Consider the following 23241-nt stretch of genomic DNA (forward strand, 5'->3'; position numbering starts at 1 on the left):
CTTCAAGAACATTTAGGTTGGTATAGGTATTTTAGTACGTCTGATTGAAAATTTAATATGTTATTTTTTAGGAATCATGCACTGTCTCCCGCACAAATGCTTTTTGCTACTCTCAGATTTTTGGCCACAGGTTCAATGTTGTACGTGATTGGAGACCTAAATGGTATAGATAAAGCAACTAGCAGTCGTGTTATAACAAGAGTAATACATGCCATAGCTGCACTAAAAAATGAATTCATACAAATGCCACAAACCAATGAAGAAATTGATAGTGTTCGTCAAGGCTTTTATAACATTTGTAGATTTCCAAGATGTGTAGGTGCTTTGGATTGTACTCATATAAAAATAATATCTCCAGGAGGTAATCAACTTGAAATCTACAGAAATAGAAAAGGATTTTTTTCATACAATGTGCAAGCGATTTGTGACTCCAGATTAATTATAATGAACTTAGTCTGCAGATGGCATGGATCTGCACATGACTCTATGATATTCCGTCATTCTCGCTTGCGTGTCAATATGGAAGCAAATGTGTATGGAGCAGAAAGTTTAATAATTGGAGATAGTGGGTACCCACTTACACGCTATTTGATTACCCCTTTAAATAATCCAACAACTAGAGCTGAACAACTTTTTAATGAAGCCCAAATACGTACTCGTAATACAATTGAAAGATGTTTTGGCATATGGAAACGTCGTTTTCCTATTCTAGCTTTAGGAATAAGGTTAAAACAAGAAAAAGTGGAACCTATTGTAGTTGCAACTGCAATTTTGCACAATATTGCAACTTACATGAATGATGAGGTTCCACATGTGAACGAAGAAGAAGTAAATGCTATTCAATTAACAATGCATGTAAATGAATATGCTGCAAGAAGACGTAATCCTAATGGCAATAATACCAGAAATATTTTAATAAATGAATATTTTCAAGCCCTTATACATAATTAAATATATAAGTTCTATGTAAATATTTTTTGTTTGTTATATTTGTCCAATATCTTAATAAAAATGTATGCAGTTAGATGATATTTTTTGTTGTTATATACTTAGTTCAAAGGTACAAACAAGTAAGTTTATGTTAGTATAATGGTTTTAGTAGTAATGGTAGCAAATAAAAACATTTACATAAACAGAAAATTATCTTTATTGTAAAAATTATAAATTATGAACTATATGTACAGTGACCAGGTAAATTTTTGTGTTTAGCATAGTAAAGTAAATCTAAGTTAGGCTGAGGGCTTTTGGTTATAAAGCCAACTTCAGAGCTAATTTTATTGCTCTGAAGATGACATTATAGCCGAAAATGCTCAGATAAACTTAGATTTATATTAATGTGCATTATAAATACAAAAATTTTGAATGCATACTAGTCTTAACAGTCCTTCATACTATATGTCTATACTTACATGTGACTATCTTTGATTTTTCTAAGATTAAAAATACCAATATTATTCAAAGCACTGAATTTTATTTAATGAATTCTGTAAGTAGTTCTCTGTAGAAGAAATAAAAATTTGTAGAAAAAATATTTATTGATTAATTAGGTAATTAAAACTTATTACATAATTGTTTTTATACATCAGAATTTATTTTCTTCATCCTTGCTTCATGTTCCTTCCGTGCAAACTCCATCCTTATTTTGGATTCAACTTCCATTAATTCGAGTTCTTTCTTATGTTTTTCTTTTAAATGCAACATTTTTAACTCATGTTCTTTCACATGTTGTTCTCTTTGTAGCTCTGTGAGCTGTATTTTCGATTTAGCCCAACTTCCTATTTTGTTCTTTAGTGGTTCATCTTTATGTTGCGCTGCAACAGTTACAATAAATAAAATATTTGTAAAGAATAAACAATACAAAAATACCTTTAGTTTTAGTTGTTTTCAATTCATTAGATACAGGAGTGCGTAAAGTACTAGGTGTGTAAGACTTCCAATTTATATGGTCAGTTTCTGTAAAATAAAATAAAACACATTTAAAGGATCACAATGCAGGACCTTGTAACTAAATTTTTGATAAACTTCATTTTATTACTGTAGTTGTAGAATAACTGCCAACATCTACTGGGCAATGGTTGACACTGACCTTGATTAACAACAAATTACAGAAAACTGTGGCTCGTACACTAAACATGCTTAAATTTTATAAGCAGCACCTTTATAGTTAAGCTAACTCTCTTTTAAATATATTTTTTAGTAATATCTCGATAACCACAAATTTCCCACCATATGCAATGAAAATAAAGCATTTTTAATGCTCTACTGTATAATTTTCAAATTATTAGTTACAAAGTACTGTGGCTGAGTCCTCAAATTGTCTATTTATTTATTTATATCAATATATACCTGTAGAACACATATTTTCGTTTGCATTATTACTACTGTTCTCCTCAATTACTGGTTCATCAATGAACTCACAAATAAGATCTTCCTGGATTCCAATCTTGTCTTTTTCTGAAACACATTTTACTTATCACATGATCCATATAATAAAAGCGGTTTTAAATATCTTACCAGTGCAAACTATCATTGGAGTGTCTCTCTCATCTTCTAATGCTAAAAAAATATCAATTATAATAAATAAATAGTAATAAACAAACCACTTTTTGTTACCTGCACTAGCTTCGGCATCATCGTCATATGGGCTTGTGGTTCCAACGACTTGCGGACCATGAATATATTTTATTGTCTCATCTAATTCCGTTATGATAATATTATTGGGGGGACCACCACCTGTGCCTTGATAGTTTAGCTTTATATCAGCAAATTTTTTTGCAGTTGTTGTGCGCAAATTTTTATATTTGGTTTTAAGCACTTTAATGAACGGAAGACTCCCCCTATTTGCGAATTAAACTTTTGGGTAATTTTATCCCATGTTTCTTTCCTGATTTCTTCCTTGTTTACCCCTTTCATATGCTCCTTTACTAAAGCTGCCAACAGCTGAATTTCAGTCTCATTAAAATTCGTTGAACGTTGCCTATTAGCCATATTCAATTAATTTTTACACAACGGTTATTATTTATTGAGTTTAACAAAACCAAAAACCAAACAAATTCTTTGACAAAACAATAATACAAACTTTTTAGTAGGTTATAATCTTCTTCTTTCTTTATTTGGATTCTTTATCATAGAACACTTGCAATATGACATCTATTTGAGAGATTTAATACCAACCTTTGTGAAATTGACGTAATCGTGCGCTTTCTAAATCATCATAAGGATTAGCATTATACAACACTGTTTGCGCGATAAGCTAGTTTAACTTTAAGCCACGGCTTAACTAAGCCAACTTTAAGCCAGCTTTTATACAACTCGCCCAAAGTAGCGTGGTAGCACACCAGACCAACAAGGTCTAGCGGGGCTAGTAGTATATGACGATTGGATCCCGATCGGAAGATGTGCTGCTCTGTTATACACATCGTGTTTGAGAATTTGTAGCAATCTTCCGCCGAGAGCGTAGTTAATAACGAGCGCTGTGATTGGCGGCCAAAGTAACAATCTTTGTCGTAATTGGTTACCTTGACGACACTCCCTCCCCTCCGAAGACCTTGATGGCAGGGTATTTTTTTATTGAAAAAACAAGAAAAGTTTACAATTTTTTGTAAATAAACATATGAAATGGTAATTAGTACACATAACTAAAACATTGATATAAAAATTTTTTGCCTAATTACAATTTGGCAAAAGAAGAATTCTTATCACTAAGCCATAAAAGTTACATTAAATTCAAATAAAAATAGTCATAATTAAGACATTAAAATGTTCAGGTTATAAACCAAAAGTTAGAATAATACATGTATAAAAAAAAGAAATTGTGATAATATTCTATTCTATTATTATTATATAGAATATTCTATTCTAAGTTACAATTAGTAAACAGTGTTAAAATTGTTAAAAAGGTGGAATATCGACTTGGTATCTACACAAGTGCATAATTTCATGAAACATTGGTTGGACACAACAAAGTGTCGGTTCAAGATCGAACTTTAAGGCATAAAAATATTTGTAGAACTTGAAGTGATTGCGACACTCGTAGAGCTGTAACGATAATAATATATATAGTTTCACCTGAAATATATGTTATGCGAATATTCCTGCAAGGAGAAAATGTCTAAAATTTTTAAGAAATGTTAAAGTAAAAGTATGATAAATTATATTTTCGAGGTGTTGGCAAAAGTTTCTAACAGTAGCAAAACTTGTATAACACAATCTTTTTCGCCAGTTAGATCAGCCTCGAAGTTTTTACAATTCTTATTGAGAAGTTGCTAGAAAGTAAACTGAAAATATATTTGTTTGTAAATTAAAACTAAGTAGAATTGATTTTCGCAATCTTCCAATATTGTTTGTACGAAAAGAATACTTAGAATATGAATTTTTTCAACATTACATTGTCTTTTTGGGAAATGGATAAAATGTAAAAATGTCAATGTACGTTGTTTAAACACTTGTAAAATTTCGCAGATAAAATGTTAAAAAATTCAATTTACACTTAGAAAAGTTTGTAAATATGAAGAAAAAGTTTTTAACGATTAACACTTGGGAAAGTTTGTAAATATAAAATTGTTAGTCTGTTTAAACACTTACGTGGGGCTTATACGGGAGTGTCCCGTGGTGGTGGAGCTGGCCTGATGTCGTCTACGTGGATCACTCTGTCGACATCTTGATCTCTACGTACTTCATACGTATGGTCGCCTGCCACTCTGAGGATGGTGTGGGGGCCCGTCCAGGTAGGACCGAAGTTCCCTTTGACATGGTTCCTCACCAAGACTTGCTCGCCTTGTAGGTATACTCTGGGCTGTCGAGCATTTTCGTTCTCTGGGAAGACATTCCTGGCGTAGAGGGTGGCTCGCTGGACGGCTCATTCTACCCTCTGCTGGCGTGTCTCCTCAGTGTGCTCACTTGGTGCTCAGTTTCCTGAGATCTGCTCGGTCGGTAGCCCAGTAGTAATTCTGCCGGAGTCTGGCCTGTGGCTTCGTTTTGGCGGGTACGAAGGCTGAAAATAATGTCTGGCTAAATAATAGGTAGGATTCTGTTGCATATTTCGTCTTGAAAAAAGCGAATGATGTCCCGGCTTTTGCGGCTGTCGAGCATAATCCAATTACTGAGGCAGTCGGTAGCTAGGAGAATATATCTGTTTTTGGTACCTCTTGCGGCTGGATACGGTCCAAGAACGTCGAAATATATCCTTTCCCAAGGATTTACGGGCTCTCTGTGAATGATAGGTGCTTTTGGCTGTCTGGCTGCTGCCTTCCTAGTAGCACATATCAGGCATGACCTGACATATTTCGTTACATCTTTTGAAATTGTTGGCCAGTAATAAACTTCTTTAATGGCCCTTATAGTCTCCTCCTGTCCGGGGTGATTGGCATCCTCGCTGTCATGGTATCACTCCAGGACTTCGGATCTGAAAGCATCGGGTACGAGGATTTTTCTAGCGTCTTGGTCGGCTGTGTAGTAGGCTATGTTGTTCTCTACTGTGAATTCTTCCAACAGGCTCTGCTCGACTTCGTTCCTCGGGCCTCTGGCAGTGATTCTATGCCATCGTCGAATAAACCTCTGCATGTCGGTGTGCACCTGATGATTTCGTCCGATTCGGGCTTGCAGAGGCATATTTCTCAGATCATCAAGGATGTGATGTTCTGCGCCCTCTTCTTCGTCGTCTAAAAGGCTGAGTAGTGGGAAGTCTTCCGGTTCGGCTTCAGGCGGAGACTGTGTTGGCCAGGAGATTCGCTCAATTTGACTGTCTACATCTTCTCCTGTGGTTTGGTCATCTTCTGCTGGATTTCGTGAAAGGTGATCAGGAAGTTGGTTTTCTTTTCCTGGTATATAAACTACCTCAAAATTAAATTCTTGTAGTAGCAGTGGTCAGTTCGACACAATTTAAAATAGTTTTAAGACCAATGTCTTGCACCATATACCTATATACCTAATTCTCTTTCTCTTTCTGCTCTCTCTTACCTATAGCATTACATATGTAATGATTGTGCAGATTGACTCCCATATAACCTTGGAACGGCGAACGCGTGTATAGAAGTATAACTTCTACCGGCACTTTTTATTTGTTTATTGATGCGTGAGCGTATCTAGAGCAATCTGAAAATTGTCATTAGTCAGCTGCAAATTTTCAATGCCTTAACACCTTCTGATAATCTCTTAACACCTTTATCAACGTCTGTTTTTGCCTTGCAATTCTTAGAAGGCACAGATTAAAGCGGAATTCTTGAATTTGGTTTCGAAAATTAGTCTACGATTTTATTATCAGATGTCGCTACATTGCGTCTATACGAAGCCATGTTATAGTTGCTTCCTAAGACAGAGAAGAATTATTTCACGTTCAGAGCGCTTGCGAAAGCCGTTCTGATGATGCCTATTGGGCTGAAATACGTATAAACGGATGCGCAAGCTCCCTATACGTGAAATAAAATCTTAACTGTCTTTTCCTTGTTATTTCGATATACTCTGTACGAGTACTAGAAACCAATTCGCTAAGAATTTTGCTTAGTTGAAAAGATATGTTGTGGAATGCAAGTTTTAGATTCCCCATGTCTCTCTTAACACCTTTATCAACGTCTGTTTTTGCCTTGCAATTCTTAGAAGGCACAGATTAAAGCGGAATTCTTGAATTTGGTTTCGAAAATTAGTCTACGATTTTATTATCAGATGTCGCTACATTGCGTCTATACGAAGCCATGTTATAGTTGCTTCCTAAGACAGAGAAGAATTATTTCACGTTCTGTTTGTTTTGTTCTTTTTCTTAGATATGATCTGATGATTTATCTATTCGTAATGTGAAAAATTCTTATAATAAAATTATACAAAATGAATTTCAAGGTCTGACTTTTTTATTCTCGCTTGACACACACAGAGATGATACAGATTAATTATTAGTTGCTATTGGCAACCTTGACATTTCCCCTTTTTAATAATTATGCAGCCACTATCTTGAACATGCCCCCCACCTTGAAAGGATCGCTTTCAATTTAACAGGTAAGCAAGTAAATGAGGAAATGCATTACATGCAATAAAAAATAAACAAATACATCTTCAATAATTATTATAAACTTTTAAGTTTAAAAATCAAACAAATGTTCTTTAACTAAGACGCATTAACAGTTCTAGAACTTAAGACGTGATTGCACCTTCACTTTGATCACTAGGAACCGGAAGTGGACAAATGTTTGTAACAGCTCGCTTTATAAGTCCTTTTGAAGTTCTTATGGTAACCACTCGTGTAACTCCATCAGCGCCGGGATGCAAAACTTCTACGCGCCCAAGACACCAGTTTAAAGGAGGTAAATTTCTTTCTTTGATGAGGACGAGTGTGTCAGTCTGAATTTTAGATTGGTTAACTTTCCATTTCTTCCGTTCTTGCAATTCGGAGATGTATTCCAGAGACCAACGTTTCCAAAAATGATGGCGAAGTTGCTGCAACTGCTGGAATCTAGACAAACTGGTAATGGATGAGTTTGATAGATTTATTTCTGGAACGGAATCCATGGCTCTTCCAATGAGGAAGTGAGCTGGTGTCAAAGGCAAAAGATCAGAAGGGTTAGAAGACAAGGCACTCAAAGGACGAGAATTTAATACTCCTTCAATCTGAGTTAGTAATGTAACAAATCTTTCATAATCTAATTTCGTATCTGTCATAACTCGTTTGAGGTTAGCCTTCACCGATTTGACTCCAGCCTCCCAGAGACCGCCAAAATGAGGAGAATGAGCCGGTATGAACTTCCAATTTATATCAGATTTAGCACACATATCAGGGAATTTATTACCATTGGTTTTCAAAAATTTACCCAATTCCAACAAAGAATTGTTGGCACCCACAAATGTGGTTCCGTTATCACTCATCATCTGACATGGTTTGCCCCTTCTAGCTATAAATCGTTTTATTGCCGCCATAAAGGCTTCGGTGGAAAGATCCGTTACCACCTCTAAATGAATGGCTTTTGTCGATAGGCAAACAAATAAACTAATATAACCTTTATATGAAGAAGCACCCCTATGACGACTAGTTCTGAGGGCAAATGGACCAGCATAATCAACTCCTGTAACAGCAAATGGAAATGAGGGGGTGACTCTTGATTGGGGAAGATCTCCCATGATGGGATTAACTTGATCGGGATTGAAGCGAAAGCAACGCAAGCATTCGCGAACCGTTCTCCTAGCCAATGATTTTCCATGTAAAGGCCAATATTTCTCACGCACGTGAGCTAGGAGATGTTGAGGTCCTGCATGGCACAGCTTGAAATGCTCTTGACGGAAAAATAGAATAGTAAACTTATGATTAGATTGAATTAGAATAGGATGTTTCTTTTGATAAGAAAAGTTTGAATTACTTAATCTACCACCGACCCTGAGTAATCCTTCTGGATCTAAAAAGGGATTAAGTGATAAGATTCTGCTTTTAGAAGAAACTGCATTACCTCTTCTTAAGCACTGAATCTCAGATGGGAAACCTTCAGCTTGTACCAACTTAAGTAAGGGTAGAATTGTTAATCTCCTGTGTGGTTAAATGCCCCAAAACACGAGTGGCCTTGTTCTTTCGTTGAGAATTGTAGTAGAAACGCAAAGAGTAAGCCACTGACCTTACCAAGGTTGAAAAACTCGAATATTTTTCAAAATCAAATAATGGAGTAGACGAAACTATCATAAATTGGTTGCTAATAGTTTTAAACTCTGGAAGTTTTTCTGTATCAAAAGATACTTGAACTGGCCAAGTTTCAGGAGAATCTAGCAAGAATGACGGTCCGTGCCACCAAAATGAACAAGAGCTTAGAACCTGAGGTTCAATTCCTCGAGAGAGTAAATCAGCAGGGTTACAATCCGTAGGTACATGTCTCCAATTTTCGGGATCTGTGTTGGACTGAATTTCTGAAACACGATTACCAACGAAAGTTTTTAGTACATGTGACGAAGTTTTTATCCAGCCCAAGGTAATGGTTGAGTCAGACCACAGAAAAATCTTATTGAACTGAATATTCAAAGAAGTAATAACCATTTTAGAAAGACGTGATAAGATCAAAGCTCCGCTAAGTTCCAGGCGAGGTATGCTCAGCTTCTTTACAGGTGCTACTTTGCTTTTAGCAAAAAGTAAATTTATAAAAATGTTACCCTTTTTATCAACACTGCGAATATATATGGCTGCGCCATAAGCAACTTCGCTTGCGTCACAGAATCCGTGCATTTCAATAAGAACAGAATTAGGGAGAACTACATTTCTTTGAATTTGCAATTTATTCAACTCATGCAACTGATCTCTGAAAGATAACCACTCAGACTGAATATGCAATGGCACTCCTTCATCCCAGTCTAACTTCTCTAACCAAAGGAGTTGCATAAGGATTTTGACTTTAATGATTGATGGACTTAAGAGACCTAAAGGGTCGAATATTTGAGCAATACCAGAAAGTATTGATCTTTTAGTGATAATTTTGGGAGTAACATTTGAATCAATAGAATAGGACAATGAATCTAAACTAGGGCACCATTGTAACCCAAGTGTCTTTGTGTTTTCATTGGCACCAAAAAGGAAGGGAGTGTCTAATGAAATAGATTCCTGGATGGACTTAAGAAATGAAGAATTGTTTGACGTCCACTTTCTAAGTGGGAAGCAACCTTTTGAAAGAATTTCAGAGACTTATTTACAATTAAGGATTAAGTCCTCTAACGAATCAGAACCAGTTAACAAGTCGTCAACATAGAAGTCTTCAGCTATGATTTTAGAAGCTTGAGGGAATGTATCAGAATGCTCTAATGATAGCTGATAGAGACATCTAGTGGCTAGATAACTACTTGACGTAGAGCCATAAGTAACTGTATTTAATTCATATGAATGAAGAGGATCTTTCGGATGATTTCTCCATAAGATTCTTTGGAGACACCGTTGAGTATCATCAATAAGAATTTGGCGGTAAATTTTGGCAATGTCCGCAGATGCAACAAATGGATACCTTCTAAATCTCAACAGGATAGATATCAAATCATTCTGCATGACGGGACCTACCATCTGAAGATCGTTGAGCGAATGACCAGATGATGACGGACAGGAACCATCGAACACTACTCTGAGTTTTGTAGTGAGACTGTCCTGCTTCATCACCCCGTGATGAGGAAAGTAATAACTATGTACTGGCAAAGTACAATCAGTAACTCTTGACATGTGGCCTAAAGACAAGTATTCCTCCATAAATGCAACATACTGCTCCTTCATGATAGGATCATTAAGAAGCCTTTTTTCTAAGCTATAGAACCTTCTTTGAGCTATTGATCTGGATTCTCCCAAAGAGTCAACCTTCGCTAAGAATTTTGCTTAGTTGAAAAGATATGTTGTGGAATGCAAGTTTTAGATTCCCCATGTCTCTCTTAACACCTTTATCAACGTCTGTTTTTGCCTTGCAATTCTTAGAAGGCACAGATTAAAGCGGAATTCTTGAATTTGGTTTCGAAAATTAGTCTACGATTTTATTATCAGATGTCGCTACATTGCGTCTATACGAAGCCATGTTATAGTTGCTTCCTAAGACAGAGAAGAATTATTTCACGTTCAGAGCGCTTGCGAAAGCCGTTCTGATGATGCCTATTGGGCTGAAATACGTATAAACGGATGCGCAAGCTCCCTATACGTGAAATAAAATCTTAACTGTCTTTTCCTTGTTATTTCGATATACTCTGTACGAGTACTAGAAACCAATTCGCTAAGAATTTTGCTTAGTTGAAAAGATATGTTGTGGAATGCAAGTTTTAGATTCCCCATGTCTCTCTTAACACCTTTATCAACGTCTGTTTTTGCCTTGCAATTCTTAGAAGGCACAGATTAAAGCGGAATTCTTGAATTTGGTTTCGAAAATTAGTCTAAACTAGTAGTCTTTACTAGTATGAGGAAGCTTATTGGAGTGAGTAAGTTAAAGTTGGGGAGGAACTAGAAAGAACCAATGAGGTCAATTATCTAGGAGTAACCCTGAATAGCGCCAGATGTTGGGTGTCTCTCTGAAATAACGGATCCCAAACGAAGAAATACGTCGTGGAACAAAAACAATAGACGCCATCAAAAAAATTTTGCATTTACACTCTCTTTCGAACTTCTTTGTTTCATCCGCCCAAGGCTTTCACTCTTACATCGTGTGTGTCCAAAAGACCACAGTAAAGACACTGATCGGACTGTGCCCTCCTAAACCTGAAAAGGTAGCTACGGAAGCCGCTATAGGCTGTGAACATTTGCGTCAGATAATAATTCAGCTGCCTATGCCCACAGTCGCATAGTCCACTCTCCAATATTCCGCCCGCCTACGACTTTGAATCCTGGCCATTTCACCTGCCAGCACATGTAAACGAACACAACCGGTGATCACCCGCATGTAGGCACTATTATATCGTCCTATTTGCCTTCTTCCATGCATCGGAGAGTTGTATGAAAGAATGCTACCTGTACGTATCGGGAAAGTGATTGTGATATCTGGAAGCCTGTCTCCGACAGTATTGTTTCTACCAGGCTAAAAGGACAGTGAATGCGGTGACCTATGTGCTTTGGGATGCACGGGGAATTGAGGCTGATAGCATTGAGACAGCACACATAGACTCCTGACGAAATATATAATTCCAGCGTCATATTTAGAAGAGCTTCACTTTATACGGAGGTAAGAGAAGCCACACAAGTTTGCAAAGCCGTCTTTTTCTGTCAAAGTACTGAACCGTATGTAACTGTCGTATTAATGATGTATATAACCAACAAATTACCTTTTACTTCAGCTCCCACAGCTCTTCAGCAATACCAGAAGAGTCGCGTTGTCGCGTTTGTTAGGTTGTTAATGTAAGTGCTCCAATTCAGATTGTAATTCAGGGTTACTCTTAGAAAATTGACCTTATTGGCTCTTTCTGGTTCCTCCTAAAATAACTTTACCTCACTCTGTCCAATAAGCTTCCTCTTACTAGTAAAGACTACTAGTTTAGTTTTGGAAGGGTTCACAGAGATATAGATGAAGGGCATATCGCATCATCGAAGGAAACAGTACTAGGAAATTTGCCCCTAGTCACTATTCCAATATAGTCTGCGAAACCCTGAACTACTCTGAGAAACCCTAGTCATCAGCCACTATATTCCATAAGGTTGGAGACATTACACCCCCTTGAGGGCTCCCCTTAGTTGCTATCGGCTTTATTACACCTTAATAAGTATCTATCGATATTATTTTGCTATAAATCATCTGAATAATCTTCTTGCTCGTTGTATAAGGGCAGCTTTAACTGATTTTCCTGCTTGATACGAATATAAGATTTTTTTTTTAATATTGATGATATTCAACATGTATCAGACGTATAGGCTATTGATTATGTACTTTAGAAAGAAACTATAACGTGAAAGGGGAATTTCTGTTTCATATGATCAATGGACCCCCAAATAGGAAAAGAGCGCGGAGTGCTACTATTTAAAGGTATACGTTTTTAAATAAGGGGTAAATTTGTCCCTGTGTACTGGGGTGCATTTGAATGAATTCTGTGCACTTTTTGCACATATACATCTACAGAAAAGTTCAAAATAAAATTTCCTATCGAAATGTCACCTTTTAAAGTTTAAAATAATTTATTAAAAAAAATATGTTCAAAAATAAAGCAAAAATACAAAAACATGCCCGATTTTTCTTTTATGCTCCATAACTTTTTTCAACGAGGGTATAGGAATATCCGAGATATGATTTTTCAAAGTTCGCCATTCAAACTATTTTGGGCGACTTTACCTATTTTTTTGCAAACATTGTTATATAACTATTTTCTACTTAGTTTTAGATATTTGTAATGTGTAATAAGTAATGAAGAAACGATAAACGTCATAAAACATCTAAAAAATAACAAAGCACCTGGCACAGATGGAATAACTGCAGAACTGATAAAGAATGGTGGACATGCGCTATGGAGGCGTATCCATAAACTAATCGACCGCATATGGACACTAGAAGTCATCCCAGAAGATTGGAAAGTGGGAATCATATTTCCTATGTACAAAGGGGGAGACAAACGACTCTGCAAAAATTATAGGGGCATAACAGTTTTAAATGTCATCTACAAGATATTATCAGGAATTATATATAGCCGCCTGGAATCGTTTTCGGAGGAGATTATTGGTGAATACCAATGTGGCTTCAGACCAAAGAGGTCAACTATAGACCAAATAGATATGTTAAGAGGTATACATGAAAAATGTGTTGAATATAACATACCTATTTACTACTTGTATATCGATTTCAAACAGGCGTTTGATGGAGTAGATCGACAAAAGATGTTAAAGCAACTATCTATGTTAGGGATACCCAATAAGTTGGTTAAACTTATACGAATGACTCTGAAGGGTTCCAAAGCTATGGTGAGAATAGATGGAGATATGACGCAGGCCTTTGAGATTGAAAATGGAGTTAGACAAGGGGATGCCTTATCAACAACACTTTTTAATCTAACTTTAGGAGCTGTTGTTAGAAAACTGGATGTAAACGGCTGTATTAATACAAGATCTATGCAAATATGCGCATATGCGGATGATGTTGCCATAATAAGCCGCAACAAAAGGGTATTGAACGAAAAAGATATAGAACTGAAACGAGAAGCTGCTACGTTTGGTCTATATATAAATGAAAGTAAAACAAAATATATGGAGTGCACAAAATCGAATGAACATGAGAATCTGAAGGTAGACAACCATACCTACAAATATGCCTCCACTTTTCCCTACCTAGGCTCAATAATAAATGACAACAACAACATCAGTCAAGAAATACAAGCACGGATTCTTAGCGGTAATAAGTGCTTTTATGCATACAAAGACTTAATGAAAAGTAAGTTACTGAATCTTGAGTCTAAGCTGAGAATCTACAAAACAGTAATTAGACCAGTGGTCACATATGGATGTGAAACGTGGACCCTCTCAACCACTGATGAAAATCAACTGAGAATATTTGAGCGCAAAATAATAAGGAAGATATTTGGACCAACCCAATGTAGCGATAGTTCGTGGAGAATTAAAATGAACCACGAGCTGGATGAACTAATGCAGAGCGCAGATATTGTCAGATTTGTAAAATCACAAAGACTAAACTGGCTTGGTCACCTAGAAAGAATACCAGATAATCGAGCTGTAAAAGTAGTTCAGAGATGGAAGCCCCAAGGAAACAGAACAAGAGGAAGGCCCCGTAAAAGATGGATAGACGACGTAGAGAGGGATCTTAAAACCATGAACATCAGGCAGTGGCGAAGGAAAGTATCCGACAGGGCAGAATGGAAGAACATTGTTAAGCAGGCCAAGACTCACAAAGGGTTGTAGCGCCATTAGAAGAAGAAGAAGAAGAAGAAGAAGAAGAATAAGTAATGTAATTCAGTACGAAAGCTGCACTATTCACAAATCACCTACCTCTAAATGCTTCACGACAATACTTTAGTTAGATATGAAATTTAGCGCTCCAAGAGATTTGTATCGAAACTAATTCAAGTGAGAAATTACGCGGGAATTTCAAAATTTAATTTTGGTGGGAAAAATTAAATAAAGCTTAAATAAAATATTTAAATATATTTTGGTATATTTGAAAAATTAATTGCATTTGAAATTTTAAAATGTGCAAATTATTTTTAAATTCAAATATAAACCATACCATTTACGAATAAATAAGACAAAATATAATTTATTTAATATATGTAAAACAACTTTGTATATAAATTTAGAAAATAATAGAAATATGCTCTAATATTATTACCACTGAAAATTGCACAGTTTTATGGACAAAGCTTACAAAAAGTCAGAAAAATAACAAAAAATTAAAATTTACTGAAATTACATAAATCGTCAATATCACAAAATAAAAGATAATAAAATGCACAATATATGGCAAAATTTAAATAAATTGCAAATTGCATAGTTGCAAGTTGCTGCATATGATACTGAAATATATATTTATACAAATACTTTAGTTACTTGTACATAAAGCGATTCGTTCAGAAACTTCAACTCAATAAAATGGTCTTTCAGATAGATAGGTTTTTGTCCTTTTACGGAACTTAAGGAAAACAGTTGAAGATTTAAGTTGCAAAGGAAGATGGTTGTACAATTTTTTTGCTGAATATAATATAGATTTCTTTACTAACTCAATAGACGGGCTCAGTAAATACAAATCAAAGGTTGAATTTCTGGTGGAGTAGTCAAGATTAGATTTTGCTGGAAAAACATGTAGGTGTTTACGAATTAAGCAAACACTTTCTAAAATATATAAAGAGGGAAGAGTTAAAATCCCGTGATTTTGAGTAGCTTTTTCAATATGTTATTCTACTAAGGCTAAAAAGATACTGTATTGCTCTCTTTTGAAATTTAAAAACGACATCAGATTGGGGCAGTTGTTCTAGAACCCCCAAAAAAAAGACCATATCGAAGATGAGACTCGAACAAAGAAAAATATGTTATTTTGGAAGATACTAAATTGATTTTCTTCGAAACAGATCTTATTGCATAGCAGGCTGAGGCTTCTAAGAAAGTAGAAATGACTTTCACCAACACGTTTTTAATTTGAGGGGTTTTTGCACCACCTCTGCTATAAAATTGGTATGCAATAGATGATTTCCACTGTTTGCTTAGACCTCTTACCATAAACCATAAAGACTTGGCATAATCGCCATTTCATCAAATATTACAGCTATATGCTTTTCAATTCCTTCCATTTTTAATATTGTTGCTTTGAGTGACTCAAATATTAACTTATTAATTCCTGGGCCTCCAATAGTTTGAGCCAGAAGTTTGTTTAATGATGACTTACTGGATAAGATAAATAGATTGAAAAGAATACTATAGGAACGAGCACTTTGTCTTTATAAAGACAAAGTTAAACATTTCTCATTAAGACTAAATCGTCTTAGCGTTTTTGTTTTACAGCTCTCTCTCTAATGAATTTGAATTCGCATAGCTGCCATTCTATTAATGTTCTAAAGATCAACCAATTTATTTTCTTTATAATTTTCTTTAGCTTCAAACAGTCTGCGTTTAAAAGACTTTTTATTATTTCTTTCCAAAGAATATTTATTATGTAGTTGTTTTAATGCTTCATATAATTTTTTCTTTTTAGGGGTAATTGTACTTCTTGATATCTTACACTGCTGCAATATTTCTTAAGGGAAACATCTAAAAGTAAATGTGTAGTTAATTTCTTTATTTAATACTTACAAGGCGAAATCTATTCATTATATTAACCTTCGTGTAGTGGCATTACTGCGTGAGAGACTTAGTAGACTGTTTTTTGATGTTAGTATTAAACAATTTATTGTAACTACTAGAATGTTTCAGTACCTTCATATATCTTTGTTAGATTTTAGCAATAGGAGATTATGAACACAGGCAAGCTCCTATTTCTAGTTTTTAGCCCCAGTTGATGACAATACGAAATATAAAATTTTAACTACAATTACCTTTTAAATCCTTACTCTCATCATTTTGTACAATTAAAATCTCTTTGTTTGGTAACTGCGCATAATTGTGTTCAGCAACTAAAGTTTCATAAAATAGTAACCAATTGGGAAATAATTATTTGTTATCTTCCCAATACTTACTACAATGGGGTATCTCAAATTATTGAAACATGTGTGTACATTGTGCATCTCTACTTGTTGAAGAACTTTTAACTAAAACAGAAAGTTAATATAATAATTTATACCATGATTCACTTCAAGTAAAATAATTTTTGTTAATTACATGTCAGAGTTACTTACTTTCTGTTACATTTGCTTCCGCACACAACATTGAAATACTTCTGGGATGTAGATTAGAAGAGGAATCTAAAATCAGTCAGCTATTTGTTCTCGGGAATTGCATTTCGGTACAAGTTATGGCTCCAGGTAGAAGCAAACTTATCTCCAAAGTGCCTGTGGCATACTCGTTTTATTTTAAAAACTCTAGTGGAATTGTGGAATTCATCATATCCAAATTAGGATTTTTTATAAGCCACTTCCTAAATGTATAATGTCTTTATCAGGATTTGGAAAGGCATATCTAATTGTTAATGAATTGTTACATTGTAGGATACAACATTTATTGTGAAAAACCATATTTAACTAATTATTATTAATCTGCAAAATACTATTTGAACGCCAGGAACATTTAAAATACAGACCACTGAGGTAGGTGATTTGTAATTTACAAACTAATTTGAGGTTAATGCTAACGATAACCCAGAGATATTAAACCAAGTTTAGTTTGATTTCTTTGCAATAATAACCATCAAATTAAACAATTTAGACGAATAATAACCATCTGAAATCTGATGACATAGACGCTAATCAATTACTGACAATTGGCGATTGACAATTAAACTTTTTAGTTTGGTTCTAAACCTAAACTAAACTGCAGAGTATGTACTATGTACTATAGACAGAGTATAGCAACATCAAAAGATTTGTATCGGTATTACAAATGACATTTGGTCTAGTTTGAACTTGCGCTACCTTCGTGAAACGTCTAGTTATTAAGTGGTCTGTGGCAATATTCTCTTTAAAAGTCATTTTAATTTTCGTCGATAGAAGACTCTAATCAAAACCTAAATAATTTTTACCGTCGAGTTGATAAAAATTTTATTTAAAAAAGTTGATTTCGTATGATTTTGAAAAACATTTTTGTTCAACGGTATCTCAGCTACATTTCTTGTTTGAAATATTTTTTTTACAGATTCTTGGTAAATCGATGTTTTTCGTTTCCCCCCAGCCTTATGAAGGGCGGTTTTAGGGGGAAGCCCAGGGGTAGGAGTGGCAAATTTTTTGAAACACTTTTGTGGTCTCAAAATTGACATTTTTAGCAAAATTCAGCTTGTTTGTATGGTTTTAGAGGTTCCTGGAGTATTCTTTCCTTGTACATTTAGGTATACAAGGTGTCCAGAAACTCTCCTGCCAAACGAAGACCGGAGATTCCTCAGATAATTTTAAGACAATTTAACCCAATTTATTTAGTCCGAAAATGCTTCTTTCTAGTCGAAAAATGTAATTAGTTATTTTTAAATATCTCCAGAACACTTCTATTTAGAAAAACAAAAAGTAGTACGATTATTTATCTTCCAGAGTTGATTCGATTTCATGAATTGCTAATTTCTAGTCCAATCATAGGCGTCCGTTTTAGGTAGGTCAACGGCTATTTTAACGCATAGTTTTTTTGTCTTTACTTTTTAAGCATTCGTGATACTAGATAATTAAATTATTAGCTATTCTAGTACTAAAAGGTACTCTTATTCTAAGTCAATAGAATACACCGTTGTCCAGAAAAATCGATTTGAAAATTTTTCGTTTTTTCAACAGAAGTATAACCTATGTTTTTCATTGTCAAATTGTGGTCGGTTCACAAAGTTTATCTTTTAGTTTTTCACTTTATGGCATTCAAATATAACAATTTCAATTCAACAAAAATGGTGTTTACTAATGAGGATTACGTTGATATGCTTTAGTTTATGGCGAAAAAAGTGTAACGCTCGAGAAACACTAACTCATCAACGATTAAGAGAAACAGGTTCAGTGGTCATAAAAAATAAGAAAAGAGGACGACATGATTATGTGGCAGCAGCACATAAAGATGTTATTTTAATGAAAATTGAAGATTATCCAGAAATTAGCGTTCAGACTATCTGCCATGCATTACAAAATTTTAAAATGTTCGGTAGGAAATATCTTACACAACGAAAATTTATACCCTTTTCATTTAACAAAGGTACAAGTACTACTACAAGGAGATTTTCCTGCTCGTGAATAATTCACCAGATGATTACAAAATCAGAAAAATCAAAATAATAATTTTTTTCAGGTATAGGGGAAATATGCCTATGATGGCATGCTGCCTTTGATGACATACCACATGTAATTTGTAAATCGTTTCCTGTCGAACGATATCGGCTGCATAGGCATGCGCATAGACAGTGTTTATTTGCAACGGTAAAGTTACAAACACTTAAGTCTGTAACGGAAAGTGTGATTTGTTTAGTGTTGAACTATTATAACGCACGTTAACACAAACAGTTTTTTGCCGCTTCTCGTCTGAAGTTAAAATATTCAAAGTAAGTATGCAATTTTGATTAGTATAAAGCTTCAGTAGGCAATGCATTTTAACTTCTGCCATTGTGATGCTAGAAGATAACGCTCTGCTTTTAATCTGATGCGTACTTGCCTATGACAGCATAGCAGATGTGTTCCAATGATGGCACAGTATGCCATCATATGCACATGTTATATGCCTTCAAAGGAAAATGAATAATAATTGCAAAATTCCAAAAACTCAACTTTTTACTTGTATTAAGGTAAAAGTAGATAAACAATACCATTTTGTAGGGGTTTTTAAACAAATTTGGAGCTTTCAAATCGCACAAAATCTTCAATAGTAAATTTAAGTGTATATCCAAAATATCCTTAAAGGTTACAATCCTTAAAAATTGAATTGTCGTTATCTAGTTATACCTTAAACAGTCGAATATCTCCCGATATCAGATATAAAGGCTTTGTTTTGTTGCAGGGCCTTTGTTAATACGGCGTCTACCAAGAAACATAGGCAGAAGTGCTCAGAAGAGAACATGAATATGGCAATTCAACACATTCAAGAAAAGAATATGGGATGGCTGTTGGCTTCCAAAACTTTTAATGTTCCGGCTACGACACTCCGTAGACGTTTTGCAAACAACTACGATGAAAGAAAAGGAGACTTGGGTGGCCGAAGAATTACACTACCTACTCATCTTGAGCAAGAGTTAGCTACTCATGTGATTGATATGGAAACAAGATTTTTTGGACTCACAACTCTAAATTTGAGACGATTAGTTTTCGAACTTGCTGAGAGAAATAACATCAAACACAAATTCAACAAAACGACTCGTATTCCTGGATGAAAGTGGGTGAGATGTTTTAAAAGAAAATAATAGTACCATTTCACTCAGAACGCCAGAAAATACATCTCTCGCGTGAACACAAACATTTAATAAAAACAATATCAAAGCATATTTTATCTCTTTAGCAAAAGTTTTAGATACTTACAATTTTCAATCCGAAAATATATTCAACGTTGATAAATTAGGTCTTAGTACTGTTCAAACAAGGCCTCAAAAGGTGTTTGCAACCAAGGGACGGAAACAAGTTGGAGTACTGAGCAGTGCGGAACGAGGTCAGCATTTAATAGTTGTATGTTCAATGAATGCAATTGGTACTTTTGTACCACCTACATTTATTTTCCCAGAAAAGGTTCAAAAATGAATTAATGGACACTGTCCCACCGGGAAGTGTTGCTTTTTGCCAGGAGAAAGGGTGGATGTCTTCAGACATTTTTGTTCAATGGCTTAAACATTTTATTCACTATACCAAAGCTTCGAATGAAAACAAATTATTATTATTGTTAGATGGCCACAGTAGTCATAAGGGACTGGAAGTCTTACAAGTTGCAAAAGAGAATGGTATTGTACTTTTCTGCTTTCCACCACACTATTCCCACCGGGTGCAGCCACTCGACGTGGGCTTTTTTAGTCCTCTACAAACTTATTACAACAAAGAGATTCAAAATTGGTTAAAACAAAATTCTGGCAGACTCGTTACGCACTTTCAAGTTGCTGGGTTGTTTAAAACAGCTTACCTTAAAAGTGCTACTCCTGCTAATGCCATAAATGCCTTTGCCAAAACAATGATTCAGCCTTTTAATCCTGATATTTTTGAGGAATGGATGTTCACTCCATCATTGGTTACAGATAAACCTATAAAGAGCAATCAAGATAGAACTCAAAACATCCATCTAAACAATCCAGATAATCTAGAAGAAAACCTAGAAAGTGCACAAAATCACTCACCTAAAGACTGCCAACGGGTCCTTCTATAAAATACTCAACAGGATCCTTTTCACATAACAATTCAAGATTTATCACCCATTTCAAGTGTTTCGTCAAACACAAAAAAACAAAAGAAGCGTGGAAAAACAGGGGTAATAAATTCAACCCCTGAAATTCAAGAATTGAAAGATAGGGTTGTTGAAAAAGAAAATGTAGAACGAAGAAAACTGGCAAACAAAGTTAAACGACAAATAAAACAGAAGATAGAACCTAAAGGCAAAGCTACGTACAACAGTGGATTAGAACGGAAATCTGTGGATGGCACTTTTCCTAAAAAACGAACATTATACCGAATGACAAAAGAAGGAATAGAGAGAAATGATGAGAAGGAACAGGAATCCGCGAGCGATAACAAAAATTTTGAAAATGATGATTCCGACGTCGCTTGCTTGTATTGTAATGGCCTCTATTCCCTCTCAAAGTCGAAAGAATGCTGGATTAAATGTCAGGAGTGCCAATCCTAGTGTCACTCTGAATGCGCTGGGGTCGATAAAAAATGTAAGATATTTTATTGTGATTTATGTTTTTAATTGTTTTAATGTGTGTTACCTTTTTATTTGTTGTATTATTGTTCTCTTTGAATAAAATGCGAAAATTCCACTAAAACATATTTTTTTCTATTATACTGTGCAGCTATGCCATCATAGGCAAGGAATGTGCCTATGATGGCACACTTGACATTTCTGATATTTCAATTTTTTAATATAAAAATCCACATTCCCTTTGACCATTATATGTCCAGCTTAATTGATACATTCAACTGAACTAGAAAAAAAAATTGTAAGAAATATGATCATGTATTTTATTAAAAAAAAAACGAGAGGTGAAGTTAGGTGTGCCATCATAGGCATACTTCCCCTATTTTGTTTTTGACAAGGCTACATTCACAAAAAATGGAATTTTTTATGTGCATAATGCATAATAGAGAGTTAAAGTGCAGGTAACACGTAAACGTTAACACTAACGTAAACGTAAAGAAATTACGTTTACCGCCACTATACGTTTTAACTGTGAAGTGTAAAAATACGTTAATGTCGAACGTGTGTTTCTAACCTTACTTTTACTTAGATTTGTTGTGGATTGTTTACAAATTTGAATGATTAGACAGTGTCCTTTTATATTTTTTTCCTGGTTTAGGTTGTTCGGTGGTTTAGGTAGATTTTTTATGAAATATTTTGATTGCTTTTACAGCAGAATGGAAGATATTCTTATTATTGAAATGTTTGGGGAATATGATTTCGGGGATAATGACATGGACGATGCTGTATTTCTACATGTATTTGGTAATAATTTATTGGGAAATTGGTTTCCGTCATTTTTTTTTTCGATTTTTTTCACTATTCTTAGGTTACAATAATACAAACAAAAGATAAATCTTTGGTTAAAATCACAAAACAACAAAAAGCTTTTAATTTTCGGAGATTTGACAGACATTCGGTAATACTCGGAACAATTTGGATAACGTTAAGGGAATTCGTAAACGCACGCAAGGTTACGGGGACCCGTTAACGCAAACGTGTGTATTCCTCTACTGCGCACGAGTAGCTGTCAAATTATACGTTAACGTTAACGTTTTGTCCTGCACTTTAACTCCCTATTATAATTCGTATGTTCGTGACAATCCCCACGTTGTTCTAGAATTTAATCATTAGCGTCGGTTTAGCATAAACGTCTCGATACTCGATAGGAGTAGTTATCGATGATCTACTTGCGCCTAAAGAATGGCTTGTTCGTTAAAATGGTGCTGATTACTTACATTACCTGCAAAATGTTTTACCTGATCTATTAGATAATGTGCCTTTAAATATTCGGCAAAACTTATGGTTGCTACATGACGGCTGTCCAGCACACTTTAGCAGGAATGTACGAGAGTTTCTTGATAATAACTACGAAAACCACAGCATTAGTAGAAGCGGTCCAGTTGCTTGGCCAGCAAGGTCGCCGGATTTTAATCCTGACGACTATTTTATTTGGGAATACATGAAAGTATTTGTTTATTCCGTTAAGATACAAAATCGTGCACAACTCTGGCTAAGAAAACAAGATGCTTACAACGAATTTAGCAATTACTTTGGAATTTTTGCAAGAATTCGGCGTTCTCTTAGCAAAAGGGCAAATTTATGCATAGAGACTAATGGTCATCACATGGTTTATTTTTTGTAAAATATCTATATTTGATTCTTGTTCTTTTGTGTTAGTTCGCTTCATCGTCACCCTCTTCACCCTCTAAATCAAATTTTGTTTTAATTTGATTTTTTGCTTCTTTTTCCCAAACTTTTCTTACGATTTGTGTACTGCATTTATTGAAATAAAAGATAATGTATAAAATTAATTAAAGTACCTATTAATTTAACTTTCATGACGAAAAAACGAAAAAATTTTC

General features: G+C 34.9%; 3 protein-coding genes across 3 annotated transcripts; 1 reads left to right on the forward strand and 2 right to left on the reverse strand.

Moving 5' to 3' along the window:
• Positions 1-1284: 1284 nt before the first annotated feature.
• LOC140442677 (uncharacterized) lies at positions 1285-3037 on the reverse strand. The gene is made up of 5 exons (XM_072533671.1): positions 2614-3037; positions 2515-2556; positions 2347-2454; positions 1867-1953; positions 1285-1811 (listed from the first exon to the last, which is right to left on the reverse strand). The coding sequence occupies exons 2-5, from the start codon at positions 2528-2530 to the stop codon at positions 1576-1578; spliced, it is 447 nt and encodes a 148-aa protein (XP_072389772.1). The 5' UTR covers positions 2531-2556; positions 2614-3037; the 3' UTR covers positions 1285-1575.
• A 2348-nt stretch (positions 3038-5385) lies between these two features.
• Positions 5386-10213, reverse strand: LOC140444394 (uncharacterized). Its single transcript, XM_072536147.1, has 4 exons — positions 9649-10213; positions 8594-9378; positions 7140-8475; positions 5386-5819 (listed from the first exon to the last, which is right to left on the reverse strand). Exons 1-4 carry the CDS (start codon positions 10211-10213, stop codon positions 5386-5388), a joined length of 3120 nt encoding a protein of 1039 aa, XP_072392248.1.
• A 10026-nt stretch (positions 10214-20239) lies between these two features.
• Positions 20240-20848, forward strand: LOC140444395 (uncharacterized). The gene has a single exon (XM_072536148.1). It carries the CDS (start codon positions 20240-20242, stop codon positions 20846-20848), a length of 609 nt encoding a protein of 202 aa, XP_072392249.1.
• Positions 20849-23241: the final 2393 nt, after the last annotated feature.

The sequence above is a fragment of the Diabrotica undecimpunctata genome, chromosome 6, assembly GCF_040954645.1.
Source record: "Diabrotica undecimpunctata isolate CICGRU chromosome 6, icDiaUnde3, whole genome shotgun sequence".
Classification (NCBI taxonomy): domain Eukaryota; kingdom Metazoa; phylum Arthropoda; class Insecta; order Coleoptera; family Chrysomelidae; genus Diabrotica; species Diabrotica undecimpunctata.